The 14,634-nt window shown below is 41.0% G+C and overlaps 1 protein-coding gene across 2 annotated transcripts in view; it reads left to right on the top strand.

Annotated features, from left to right (window-relative positions):
- The window catches only part of LOC126162730 (tudor and KH domain-containing protein homolog), a 393,959-nt gene that overhangs the window by 328,913 nt on the left and 50,412 nt on the right, over window positions 1–14,634 (top strand). For both annotated transcript variants that reach the window (XM_049919393.1, XM_049919392.1), the window contains 3 exons: window positions 104–242; window positions 13,937–14,102; window positions 14,207–14,340. In XM_049919393.1, coding sequence (XP_049775350.1) covers window positions 153–242; window positions 13,937–14,102; window positions 14,207–14,340 — 390 coding nt within the window. In that variant the 5' untranslated portion in view covers window positions 104–152. The remainder of the gene's footprint in view (window positions 1–103; window positions 243–13,936; window positions 14,103–14,206; window positions 14,341–14,634) is intronic.

The following is a 14,634-nucleotide window of genomic DNA, read 5'->3' as shown; positions in this document are numbered from 1 at the left end:
TACAATTAATTCGTTGATTGTGAATTTGTGTATTGTTCTAATTCTCAGTGTAATAATGGGTATTAACTTATATTGATTTGTCATTATTTCTTACTATTTGCAGGCCGTACATTTGTGACAATTGATGGAAGAACCCAGTTGTTAGCTCAACAATGAATATTAAGTTACCTCTTGTTCCTATCGCTGTTGCACTTTCGCTTTCGGGTATTAGTGCTGTGCTGCTGTATATTCTTTTAAGAAATGTAAGTTCTGTCAGGCATATTCATTGGTTAAGATATGTGAGACATCTTTTTCCTGTGAATACAATTAACAGCTCACAACAAACCATGTTCCCCTTACTAATTGTAAGTGTTAACACTCCTTAATTTTTTGTTGGTTGATTAATGTCACAGTTGAGTGGGAACTGTTAGACTTTGCTGCAGAACTATAGCAGTTTGTAGATCACTTCTCATCCTGTGGGTGGAATTGTGCGCAGTGAATAAAATCAGAGAACATAGTTCTGCAGTAGGGCACATATACATAGATATCTATCACATCAGGGGAGAAGGGAGTGTCAGTATAAATACTGAAATCTCACATCTATCATTTTGTTTTGAAGTGAGTAGGCTAGATCTCGTCGTCATATTATTTTAAGCAAGAGGAGAATATCAAAATTCATTCACACATTTCTCATTGTAAGCTTTTGCCATGTAAATACATCCCACAGCATATAACTACCAGATTACCAAGTAGACAAGACATGTAATGGATGCATAGAATCAGAGAAGCAGCTCCACACGCAAATGGACTCGCCTACAAACTGAAATTAGAGCTCGATTTGTGTTACATCTTTAGTTATCAATTGTTCAGCTGGTTTCCTCTTTTCACAAACCAATTGATTTTGCAGGTAAAAGCACCCTCTTTATAAACAGGCCCAGATGTGGTACCTTTTAGGGTGTTTTGGAGAGTGACTTCTATGAATAGTTTGCTACACTGTTGCCCGTTAAAATTGCGACACCAGGACGGATAGCAAATAAGGAAATTTTACAGATTCAGTATAGTGTGAATAATTCATGATTAAATGTGTAGCTGTTGGGTGTATGCACAGTGTGAAATTTAGTACACAGAGCTGCAACCTCTGGCAGCAGCAATGGCTCCAGCCTGGCTTGTCATCAAGTGGGACTGAGTAAGGAAAATACAGGTACATTATTCCATGCTGTTTCAACTGTGCCAGAGTTCATCAGTAGTAGTGGCTAGAGAGTAATGGTTAGATACTCTCTCAACAATCTGTGACCAGATGCTTTCAGTGGGTGAGAGATGTGGAGAACTTTCTCACCAGGGTAACAGTTGAGCTTGCATTGAGCTAAGTCAGGACAACATGTAATTTTGCCTGATCTTGAAATATAATACCATGGAGATCTCAAATATAGGGCAACTGCTACCATTTTTAACATGTCAGAAATGTAAAGCATGTTGCCCAAATGCAAACCTGAGGTGGTCTTGTATTGTACCCGGTGTCACCCTATATCATCAACCCAAGTGTCACCTTATATCTCTCATATGTTTCGCGAGTGCTTGTCCACTACAGAGCTCCAACAGTTCTATTTCCCTTTCCTTGCACTGCAAATCTATCTTTCTACTATTACTTTTCCTCCTCTTCCTTTCCATTGGATAGTCTTCTTGTTCCTGAGGGTGCTTGGATTTTGTTTGTGTTTTTAGGCACTCATTTTATTCCCTTCCAGCACCTGACAACTTTTCATTCCGAACTATGTGGTTCCAATCATTGACCTGCTATTTCTTTTCCAAATTTTACAGAAATACGGATCGTGCAGGGAAGGTTGCCCATTGCGACGCATACTCTACCTTTTGTGCCTCACTTTGCAACTTTACTTTGTTGCAAAGGAACTGTGTCCAAAACCCAGCATGGTAGCCATTCTGTTGGGTGGTGGAGGGGGGAGGGGGGGGTCATCAAGTAACTGCATGGTGGTAGCCCCTTGACCATGCAGAGATCCCTATGCATACCAAGAATATATGCCTGTCATGATTGGGTCACAAGGACTTTGGGGAAAAGTTTACAGGCCAGGTAACTTTTAGTGTGGCAGGCAGGTGGTGTGTTTTTGTTCGGAGTGGGTGGCACCTTCTTCTGCTGGTGGCTGCAAGGCACCAACAGTCTTCTCTGAAGGTAAGACTTACCACAACATGAAGAAGAGATGACCCCAAAATGTTTCTTTCCTTGCTTACACTGTGGGAGGAAAATTAACCACCTCCTCCCCTCTCTCCTGAGACCAGTGGGGATTTGTTTTTGACTACAAAGCGACTGTTCTTTGTTGAACATGTCAAGAACAGGTTTGGGGAAGCAGCAGCAATTTTAAAATTAAAAAGCGGCTCCATTTTTATTAAAACAGCCTCCCCTGCCCAGCCACAGGTGTTGCTCCCCTGTAACAAGCTGGGTGACATTCTTGTAACTGTAACTTCAACTTCCTGTACCAGTCTCAATATAGTTCAGGATATCTCTTTTGAATGTCACGTTCTGTCATGCCCACTTGGGACCGAAGGACAGTAGGGTTGATACTGGAATCTTCATCTTTGCTTCTGAAGGAGACTCATTGCCCAAAAATGTCAAGGTGATGGTGTATTGATGCAATGTAGAACTGTATGTTCTCCTTCCCACATGGTGCTACAAATGACTGCGATTCGGGCACATGTCTTTGTGTTGCATCGCCAGTGCCCTGTGTAGTGATTGTGGACGTCCATTGTATACTAATGCTCCTTGTGCACCTCCCTCCATCTTTATCACTTGTGGGGAGCACCATTTGCCTATTCACCAGGCTGCACTTTCTTGCAAAAAGAAAAGAAAATTAAAGAATACAAGACTCTTGACTTACTGGGGTATCAAGAGGCCAAAAAGAAGTACGGCCATCAACATCCAACATGTATGACAATGGTGTGCACTATACTATGTGATAAAAAGTATCCGGACACCCCCAAAAACATACATTTTTCATAGTAGGTGCATCATACTGCCACCTTCTGCCAGGTACTCCATATCGGTGACCTCAGTAGTCATTAGACATCGCTCTGTGGAACTCACGAACTTCAAACGTGGGTGTCACTTGTGTCATATGTCTGTGTGCAAGATTTCCACACTTCTAAACATCCCTAGGTCCACTGTTTCCGATGTAATAGTGAAGTGGAAATGTGAAGGGACACATATAGCACAAAAGCGTACAATCCGACTTCGTCTGTTGACTGACAGAGACTGCCATCAGTTAAAGCGGGTCATAATGTGTAATAGGCAGACATCTATCCAGACCATCATATGGGAATTTCAAACTGCATCAGGATCCACTGCAAGTACTATGACAGTTAGGCAGGAGGTGAGAAAATTTGTATTTCATGATCAAGCGGCTGCTCATAAGCAACACATCACACTGGTAAATGTCAAACAACACCTCGCTTGGTGTAAAGTGCATAAACATTGGATGATCGAACAGCGGGAAAACATTGTGTGGCATGACAAATCACAGTACACAATGTGGTGATCCAATGTGGGTATGACGAATGCCTGGTGAACATTATCTGCTAGCGTGTGTAATGCCAACAGTAATATTTGGAGGCGGTGGTGTTATGGAGTGCTCGTTTTTTTTATGAAGGGGCTTGCATCCCTTGTTGTTCTGTGTGGCACTGTAACAGTGCAGACCTACCTTGATGTTTTAAGCACCTTCTTGCTTCCCACTGTTGAAGAGCAATTCGAGGATGGCACTTTACATCTTTCACCATGGTCAAGCACTTGTTCATAATGCACGACCTTTGGCAGAGTGGTTACATGACAATAACATCCCTGTAATGGACTGGTCTGCACAGAGTTGTGACCTGAATCCTATAGAACACCTTTGGGATGTTTTGGAAGGCCGACTTTGTGCCAGGCCTCACCGACCAACATCGATACCTCTCCTCAGTGCAGCACTCTGTGAAGAATGGGCTGCCATTCCCCACAAAATCTTCCAGCACCTGATTGAACATATGCCTGTGAGAGTGGATGCTGTCATCAAGGCTAAGGGTGGGCCAACACTATATTGAATTCCAGCATTACCAACAGAGGCTGCCACGATCTTGTAAGTTATTTTCAGCCAGGTGTCCAGATGCTTTTGATCACATAGTGTATGTACATCATCATCATCCTCTTTATTGACTGTACCATCGCTGTCTGTGTCTTCTATGTCGGGCCCTCAGGCTGCTAGAAAACATCTGCTCCTCTGGTGACTGGGATCCCCCCCCCCCCTCCTATTGCTTCCGCCCACACCCCCTTAGTGGGCTTTGACTGTCCTACTACCAGTGATGCAGTCAATCCATGGCCAGAGAAGCAATGCCCTTTCCAGGAAGAGGTCCTTTGTGACACTCTCTTCCCACCAATCTGCTGATATACAACCACTGCCAGCCACTGGCAGAAAGAGCCACTGGTGGCAGGTCGTTATTAGTGTTCTTCCTCTGCCCCCCGAATCTTAGGCAGACAAGCCCTCACAGACATTGAAATCATCTAAAGACTAAAGAGGACAACAAGAAGAGGAATTCCTCCAAGAAAGGGAGTCCAATGTCACCAGGCTCTGCACATTCCACCTCTGGAGATGGGGGGCTGTGGTGGCCCCTATTGCTGCTCCTCCCCCACTCCCAAACAAACACACGCACGCACACACACACACACACACACACACACACACACACACACACAATTGTTTCCGAACTGAACCCATGTGTATGTCAGATTGTATATGACCCGGGAGATCCGGGAAAAATCCAGGAATTTTTTCATCTGGGAAAAACTGGGGAATTTTTTTAGATTTCTGAGAATTTTTTGTTTTGTTTTAGCTTGTAGTTAACTTTGTAATTTTGACTGGTAAGAAACAATACTCTAACATAGGATATTACCATATCCCACTACTGCAGAATAATATTGCAGCAATAAAACATGAATGAGAGGGGGAAAAAAAGATAAATAAAACGGAAGTTGCAAAGAAAATGCAAAATATACAACAACAAAACACAGTACTCATACAAGCATCTGCCAACAGCAAAATGTGTCAAAGTGCTCCATTGAGCGTGACGTCACAACTGTTTACTTTCTATCTACATCTACATCCATACTCTGCAAGCCACCTGACGGTGTGTGGCGGAGGGTACCTTGAGTATCTCTATCGGTTCTCCCTTCTATTCGTTTGAGCAGTTGCGAGTGGGTTCATGTGCATACGCAGTTGAGTCGTGCATGTGTAGTACCTTCTCCCATTTCTGGCTACAGAAGTGTGGCTGTTAGCTGTATAAGAAGTAGCAGCAAGATGCTACCTAGAAAAATTTTACTGGCGCGTGCAAGCTGCCAGATTCAATGGGGCAAACTAGGATATCTGCCCCGGGCGGTAAGAATTCATATTCTTGAGGAAAAATCCTTTTTTCACAAAGCGCCTAGTATCCAGCGCACGTTGGTTTATTGCCAGCAAAATCCATAGATTCAGACTACCAGAATGGAAATAAACTACAAACAGGAATAACAGATAAGAAAGATTATGTATTATCTTCTTGGTGTATCCAAGAAAATGAAATTTTGATAGAAAATTTTTATCCAGACTGCTACACTAGTAATGGCAAGTTGTACAGACCCCGGTAGCAGCCGCCTAAGTTCTATTCTGGGAGTAGCGCCGAAAACGCATTGTACGAACATGTAATAACGCCTAACAAGAGAATAAATGCCAGATAAATAAGCAGTTGATTGTAGCAGGGTTAGTGAAATTAACCGGAGAATAAGTTTTAACACTGACGGGAATAGTGACAGAATTAGTGATGACTTGTTAGAACGAGGAAGGAGAAGAATGGAGACATCATCCAAATTATGGAAGAATATGACGATTCCAAATTTATTTAAAAATTTCGTACTACTGCTTTTCGATCTCATGCTGGAGAAGCTGGAGCGTATGAATGTAATGTGAAACTATTTCTGAACATAAAGCTTTTTGCTTGTAGTAGGCCTAATAGGCATTTGATATTGGTACTTTGTGAATTATATTCTGTCGTGTTAAAAATAAAAAGTGGCCGTTTGTGCTAAAATAGTCCGTTTATTTGGTGTATGTTACAATTGCTGCAATATTAGACAGTTCTATTTCGTTTTATCTAGCAAACAGTGACAAAATTCACTTAATCAGATCGAGAAACCACACCAATCTTAGGTACTGTTTGTGTTAACAGATTTTTCAGCATTAAACAATGACTTTTCGTTTTTTCTTGTGGCAAAACGTTTGATGAAGTTTGATGAGGTAATAGATCCTTTCGCAGAAAGGAAAGGACACAATGTAAAGCCGTAGCAGGGTTAGAGAGGAAAAAAAAAATGCTAGGATTGAAGAAATGTGTACTGTCTTGCTTGTCACTTGTCTTTATTGGTTTCATGTATCTTATATTTAATTTTATGTTACACAAAAAAAGCAAGTTATTAGCTAATAGACAATAAAGAGTGCAAATTTTCTGAAGAGTTCTTGTTCTCCGGGTTACAAATAATCCGATCCAATATTAATTGCAAGGGTTGTTTGTTTTTTTAAAAAAAGGGCTGTATGTCTAACTGGTTGATTGGAAGCAGGAGAGACAGCACAGGATATTTTAATATCCACCATTCTGAATATAGTTTGATGGCATACATTACAAAATATTATGTCCGAATTCCACAGAGCGAAGTACAATGGTGTGCGATAGAAGAATGCTGTGTGAAGAGGCGTGGCACTTATAAGACCAAATAACAGATCTCACATTTCCTCGAGCACATGTTTTATATATCATACTCTTTAGAAACATTTGTGCTACAAAATTAACAAATTTTTGAAAAGTCGATTTCCCCCCCTCAAATTTTTGGCATCCTACCTCAAACGCTCTAGGGATGGAGGAAGGGGGGGATCACTATATAGTATTGCCACTGAAATATTGTAGATACAGGGCTGATGCACAGAGCAGTCTAAATTGTAGTGGGGAGGTGAGTAGTCTCCACATGACCCGAGTTTATGTTTAGTGATTTTGCTGTTTCCTCTTCGTTTATTGCTCTCGCATAAAATGAAAACAAAACAGATTTCTGTGGCCGGGAGCTATCACGTGAATTAAAATACATTCACATAATTCCAGAAGGCTAAAATATGTTTTTAGTTTCAGATTTTATTTCCACCTTTCTAACAGTCGAGCATTAATCGCCTTGCAGAGCAATGAAGTTATTTTTGTAGGTTTGCTAAAGAAATTTGGCTTTTATTAATCTTATCTGCTGAGGCAGTCAGTTTATTTGAAACGAAGTGTTTAGTTCCACACTATTGGCTAGTTTCAACTGTTCACTGCATTTCAAAAGTGCATCTTCTCATCTTCTAGCACATATGGCATTGTGCCATAATAAAGAACCAAACGTGAGATAATACAGTACTGGTTCTCGAACAAAATTTACATCTGAATCTGGACATACTAATGTGCATTGTAAGCGGAATTATCCATTTTAGTATTTTTCGCAAAATTCCGATGCTCTTGGAGTTCCCTCTGATGTCTTGATTCTTTTATGACATAATGTAAGATCTTTTAACGTTTTATACGTATGAGCATACGGGCTTCCCGCACCATCGTAGCTGCACAAGCACGGTGACGCCTGTTACCTGGTGCTCTCTGGCAAATGCTGAAACAAACCTATTTCTAACAGGTTGCAGGAAAATATTGCGAATGGTTGTTTGAAAAGCATTACTTTCAAAGTAAATTTCCTTTTATGCAAGCTGAACTATGTGCAAGAATGTACAATGAATTTCTTAAATCGCAGAGCATTTGCCTCTCATTTAAAAATCAACTCTTTGAGGAAGACTATTTAGAAAAATTTTGAGCCCAGAAGATTAGATATTTATGTCGTCATTAAAAATTTTACTGTCACATTTGTGTGATGTAGCTTAAAGTGCAACACCCACAAAAAAGATCAATATTATATGGGAAAGCGTAGCTTCTCTTGCACCTTATTAATCTTAGAAACCAATATTACATGTGAAAGTTTTGCTTTTCTTGTAGCGACACTATATATATTAATTTAAACCATTAACTTTTCCAATTTGTGTAAGTGCTACGTAACAGTGATGTTGCTATTGGCTGACTACTTCATGTGTCCTATGCTCTGAATATCCGCTGTAATCGGCTGGCGAGATCATGTGACATGAGCTGTGACGGGCTTACAAAATTGCATCGCAATCTCGATTTCAGTGCTTCCAAAAGTACCATGTGGTGTTTGGTGGAATTCAAATTTATACTTTCATAATACGAAATTATGTAGCGTACATGTTGCTGCACTTCAAAGACCTTTCCAATTTTTTTACTGAGTTTGGTTTTCTAAAGGGCCCGGAAATTCTATGCCGGTGTATAAAACCATAACCATTCAAAGGATTGATAAGTTATACTGTTCCGAGAAAAAGTATATTGTCACTTAACACAAAAAAATTGTATTTTCACCTGGGAGAAAATGTATTTTTAACCGGGAAATCCCGGAAAAACCCTGGAAATTTTTTTCCTTGTCCGTGTATACACCCTGTATTTATGCTGTAGTCTCTCAACTGGTGACAGTAGGCACCCCTGATGCATGACCTGCTTCCATGGCCCCTTAATGTCTCCATAGGATACTGATAGCCTGATCATTCAGTGGAACTTTAGTGTTTTTTCCCACCAACTGGCTGAGTTACGATGTCTCTTATGTGTTTCTTTTTCTTTTTGCATCTTACTTCAGGAAACTTGGTTCCCAGCAATGCAGGCTGCTACCCTCTGCAGCCATTGGAGCTATTTTGAAAATTACACTTACCATGAAAGCTTGTTGGACGGTGTTTGCACATATGTTTTGAATCTGTCTGTGGCAGACACTTGCCACTCAATATGACTTTGGAGGCTGTGGCTGTTCATGTGAGGATGTCTCTGAAATTCACAGTGTGTAATATGTATCTCCCTCCCGACAGTGAATTGTCCCAGAATACATTCAGTTTTCTCAGTCCCCCCTCCCACTTAATATTGAGCGATTTCAATGCCCATGACCTTTTTTGGTGCACTAAATTTGTTCGCTGCGGTAAAGCTGTTGAAAATTTGCTAGCAGAGCTTGATCTTCACCTCTGATATACTGGTGTTCCCACACACGTCATTGTGACATATGGGCTGTATTTGGCCGTTGACATTTCCATTTGCAGCCCAGGTCTTATCCCCTTCTTCCTTTGGAGAGTCCATGATTACCTGTGCAACAGTGATCATTTTCCAGTCTCCATGACCTTTCCTCGACGTCATTGCTGTGGGCATCCACCCAGATGGGCTCTCAACAAGGCTTATTGGGATGCCTTTGTCCCTGCCACCACTGTTTGCACCCTACCACATTGATGTATCATATGGCTGTCCAAAGCGCAACTGCAGCCGTTCTATAGGCAGATGACTTAGCAATCTGCTATTCCTCTGGACTTCCCCATTGGAAGATAGTAACTTGGTGAACCCCCAAAATTGCCGTGGCCATTATAGATTGCAGATTAGCTCTCCAAGGCTATAAGTGACATCCGTCAATGGAGCACCTCATTGCTTTTAAACGGCTCTGGGCCCAGATCTGCTACCTCATAAAAAGACAGAAATGAGAATGCTGGGAATGGTATGTTGTTGCCATTGGACTTTGTACCCCACCCTCACAGGTTTGGGCAAAATTTGATGCTGCTCTGGATGGACACCAGTCTCTCATTGGTGTACCTGTTATCTCTCCGAATGGTGTTGTCTACACTGACACAGGCATTGTTGCTGAACGTTTTGCTTTACATTATGCTCGAGCCTCTGTATCTTAGAATTGTCACCCTGCATTTCATATCCTGGAACAGTGGGTGGAGAAAATTAACTTATCTTTCACTATATGTTGCCTGGAGCCACATAATGCCCTGTTCAGTGAGTGGGAATTCCTGAGTGCTGTAGCACGATGTCCTGACAGAGCTCCAGCACCAGACCGCATCAACAGACAGTTGCACAAACAGTTATTGGTATATTGCCAATTTACGTGCTTGCTATTTCCAGCCTTATCAGGAGCGAAGGTGTATTCCCGTTTCCATGACGAGAGATTGTGTTTATCCTCATTCTGAAACTGGGGAAACACCCTCTTGAGATGGACCGCTGTTGGCCAGTTAGTCTCACTAATGTTCTTTGCAAGCTCAAACGATGATCAGCCAGCAGCTGTGTTGATACCTTGTGTCTGGGCCTTGTGGCTTTTTCGCAGGGCAATTTTTTGCGATGGTTGTTTTATTGCTGACGGTTTGGTCCAACTAGAGTCTGCTGTCCAGTCAACAAGTTATCACTGTCTTCTTCGACTTCCAAAAAAGGCGTATGACACTATATGGCATCACCACATCCTCATCACTGTGCATGAGTGGGTTCTCTGGGGCCCATTTCCGGTTTTGTCCAAAACTTCTTGTCACAACCTGCATTTCAGATTCAAGTTGGCGCTTCCCACATTGCCCTACAGTGTCACCTTCCTCTGTGCTGACAGGTCCGCAGCTCGTGGTCTCATGGTCGAGTTCTCACTTTCCGAGCACAGGGTCCAGCGTTCAAATCCCGGCGGGGTCTGGGATTTTTCACCTGCCTCGAGATGACTGGGTGTTTGTGATGTCCTCATCTTTCATCATCATTCATGAAAGTGGCGAGCTTGGACTGAGCAAAGGTTGGGAATTTGTATGGGCACTGATAATTGCGCAGTTGTGTGCCCCACAAACCAAAAGCCGTCGTCGTCGTCATCATCATCATCATCATCATCATCATCTGTGCTGACAGTTTTGCATTTATTATTGCGCCTCGACTGTGGGTTTTGCTGAACGCTGACAGCAGGGCACCATGCAAAATGTTCAGTCCTGGGCTCTCTCCCATGGTTTCTGGTTTTCAGCCATGAAGACATGCGTCGTGCACTTCTGTCGCCGTCATACTGTCCATTGACACCCAGAACTCTACCTTGATGACCAGTTGCTCAATGTGGTGGATTCTTATTGCTTTATGGGACTGGTCTTCGATACCCGATTAACATGGCCTCTCCATCTCGGCAAACTTAAGCAAACGCGCTAGCTCACATCTTAGTACTCTTTGCTGCCTCAGTAACACTAGCTGGGGTATAGATTATGATCTTCAGACTTTCAGTTGAAATGATTACCAATTATCCAGCAGTATTAGGAAAATCATGCCCCCAATGTTTTTCCCAGGCAATAAGTGATATATGTACCAAGTTTGGATGAAACTGTTCCATACAGTGTACATTTCTGCTTTACATGTCTGCCTCTTTATGTTTACGTCTACCTCTATGGGTTGTCATCAGGATTGTTAGCATGTAGTCTAACAATGCTAAAAACTTCAGCACTAATATTTTGAATATTTTAGCGTGTCACCTCCTCCCCTGGCCCCAGTAACTACTGTTCAACAGAGGTTTGGGAGAAAATATACAATGACACCCATGAGCACTAGACTTGGTTGTCTGCCAGTGCAACTATGGTATCAAACTACATAATCTGGCAGCATGCATATAGGTATAGCCGAAGAAACCACTGGGATATTATAATGTTAATTGTCCCTGGTATTGCTCCAGAGACAAGACGGGCCTCCTGGAAAACAGCAAGTGCTATGTATCCACTCTTTAATTGATCTGGCTCCAAAATTGTTCACATAACAGCCTGAATACAGATTATGTAAGATTTGTGGAACTTTAAATCATGTGAACTGCACAATTATGTGCCATCACTTTTTGTGACCCGTGCACAACCAAACACCGGTATTGTTCTTAATCAAATCATCAACAGGTTTAACTTCAAATTGTTTGAAATCCATTTTTCCAGTTTGATAGTAAGATAGGTGCGGTTGGAACGAAATTTTCGCTCTACAATGGAGTGCGCATTAATGTGCAATAAGTGATATATGTACCAAGTTTGGATGAAACTGTTCCATACAGTGTACATTTCTGCTTTACATGTCTGCTTCTTTATGTTTACGTCTACCCCTATGGGTTGTCATCAGGATTGTTAGCGTGTAGTCTAACAATGCTAAAAACTTCAGCACTAATATTTTGAATATTTTAGCGTGTCACCTCCTCCCCTGGCCCCAGTAACTACTGTTCAACAGAAGTTTGGGAGAAAATATACAATGACACCCATGAGCACTAGACTTGGCAGATTAAAACTGTGTGCTGGGACGAGATTGTAACTAGGGACCTTTGTCTTTCGTGGGAATGTACTATACTGACTGAGCTACCCAGGCACAACTCAGGACTCGTCCTCACAGCTTTACTTCCATCTCTACCTCAGTTAGAGTCTCAGTCCGACATACATTTTTAATTTGCCAAGAAGTTGTACAGATAGTCATTTGTATTTATACTTTCAGATATAAGAAACTTTTGCTGTTGTTTTTGCATGTTGTTTCTCATCTTTTCCTGGGCTAGTAACTTTCTGCCAGATTTATTTTTTATTTTATTTTATTGTATTTTTTAACTACTGCAATGCCGTTATATTATTTTGATTATTTATGCAGAATAGATATTTTGTATAATGATAAATGAACATATCCCAATAGTCATAAGACTGATATTATTATTTCTTTTAGTAATTATGTTCATTACTACAGTTTTACTTATTATTGCTGATTTTTCATGTGAATTGTGATGTTATCTTTAAAGAGAATATCTAAGAATATAATACATGAGAAAGTGTCCGAAAAACCGAACATAGCCAGGTAAATAAAGAAGTATTACTCTTAATATAAGGTGTACTAGGGAGGATCGGAAAGCAATGCACAAAAATTTTTATTTATTTATTTATTTTTTCTTCCCTGGTATTACAGCTGGAATGTTGAAATTTCATGGTGATATAGTTCGAAGTTTGCGCTACAGAGGGTATTTTGTTTTCGAACTAAATGTGGCACGCACATTATTCTCGTCAACTTGTGAAGAGCAATGAAGTGTAGTTCAGTATTTGTGGGCTAAAGTGAAATTCACAGGGAAATGTGTGGCATGTATAGGGACGACTGTGTGGACCAATTGCAAACCTTATCACTGCAGTTTAACATTTCCTATGGTGCGGTGTACAAGATTGTGTATGACACGTTGAAACTTTGTGAAGTTAATGCTCACTGGTTGCCTGAGAACCTACAGACAACGACAAGGGCAAGTGATTGTTGTCAAGCTTGGATCATATAATGCATTATGCCACAGAAGGGCATGACTTTCTGAAAAGTCACTGGTGGTGAGCCATAGGCATACCACTACATACCCAAAACCAAGCAGGCCTTTGTGGAATGGAAACATGCTGGTTCCCCAGTACAAAAAAAAGTCAAAGTTACTCAGTCTGCTTGGAAAGTGCTCATGGCAGTGTTCTGGGATATCCATGGTGTGTTATTGGTGGACTTTGCTGATCACAGGACCACTGTGAATACTGCAGCCTACATCAAAACTTTATTTAAGTCGCATCATTTTATTTAAGTTGCATCATGACCTTCATGACAAACACCACAACTTTAAGGCTGACAGTGTCAAACGTCTTCATGACAATGGTTGCCCCCCTCCCATGTCACTGCTCCTGTTAGTGAGAAAATCACCATATTTTTGTGGGAGGTGCTCCAGCATCCTCCATACTGTCCAGACCTTGCATCAGCTGATTTTCATCAGTTTGATCCCATAAAGAACTTCCTGGGCGGCCTGCGGAAGTGAAATCGGTGGTCTGCAGGTGACTTACCCTGCCAAACAGACTTCTATCAACAGGGCGTATTGAAACTGGTACCACAATAGGAGAAATGTGTTAAGAACATTACAAGTTCAATCGCGATTTTTTTTTTTCACCTATTAAACATTTTGGTAGCAAAATTATTGTACATTTCTTTCCGATCTGCCTTCGTATTTTATGTTTCGTACCAGTATTTAACATTTTTCATTGTGCATTATCTACAGAATGAAGATGAATACGAAGTAATTGACAAAGCTAGATATGCTAAATATGTGACACTAGAAGTGAAGATTCCAAAAGAAAGTGTTGGTGTAGTCATCGGACGAGGTGGGTCCAACATAAAGCAGATTCAGGAGGAAACATGCACAAAAATCTCTATGAAGGAAGAAAGTACGTACTGAAAATGTGTGTCATAGAATACTAGTTTTTTGTACCTCTGTGTTTTTTTTATCACTATTATCATTTATGTTCTACACTGAATTCCCTGGGCACAGAGGAAGAAGAGATTTACAACAGGATTTGTGAGATAAGAGGAATGCCAGAAGCAGCTGAGAAGGCACGCTTAATGATTCGTAACATAATTATGAACCAGCCATTAATAACAACACGGGAAACTTTTGTGCCTGAGGTGAGTTTCAACATCGCACTAGTGCAATGCCAATTGAATGTTACTCTTGCAATGAAGTATAGAGATTATCCGAACTAAATATAGTTTGTGCTCATTGTTGGAGTGGGTGGCATGTATTTAAATTGTGCATGCATTACTGTTTATTTTGAAAATATTTAATATTTCAGAACCGTAGTAGTTAATGGTAATTCATATACTGAATATAAATTACTCATTGTTTTTTTTGACGTGACAAGTAAGAAGACGGGCTCCAACAAATGTCCTTGGAACAGTATTCTGAGGTGCCAAATGTCA

The sequence above is a fragment of the Schistocerca cancellata genome, chromosome 2, assembly GCF_023864275.1.
Source record: "Schistocerca cancellata isolate TAMUIC-IGC-003103 chromosome 2, iqSchCanc2.1, whole genome shotgun sequence".
Lineage (NCBI taxonomy): Eukaryota > Metazoa > Arthropoda > Insecta > Orthoptera > Acrididae > Schistocerca > Schistocerca cancellata.
Note: the sequence above shows the minus strand (reverse complement) of the source record. Positions and strands in the feature narration are given on the sequence as shown.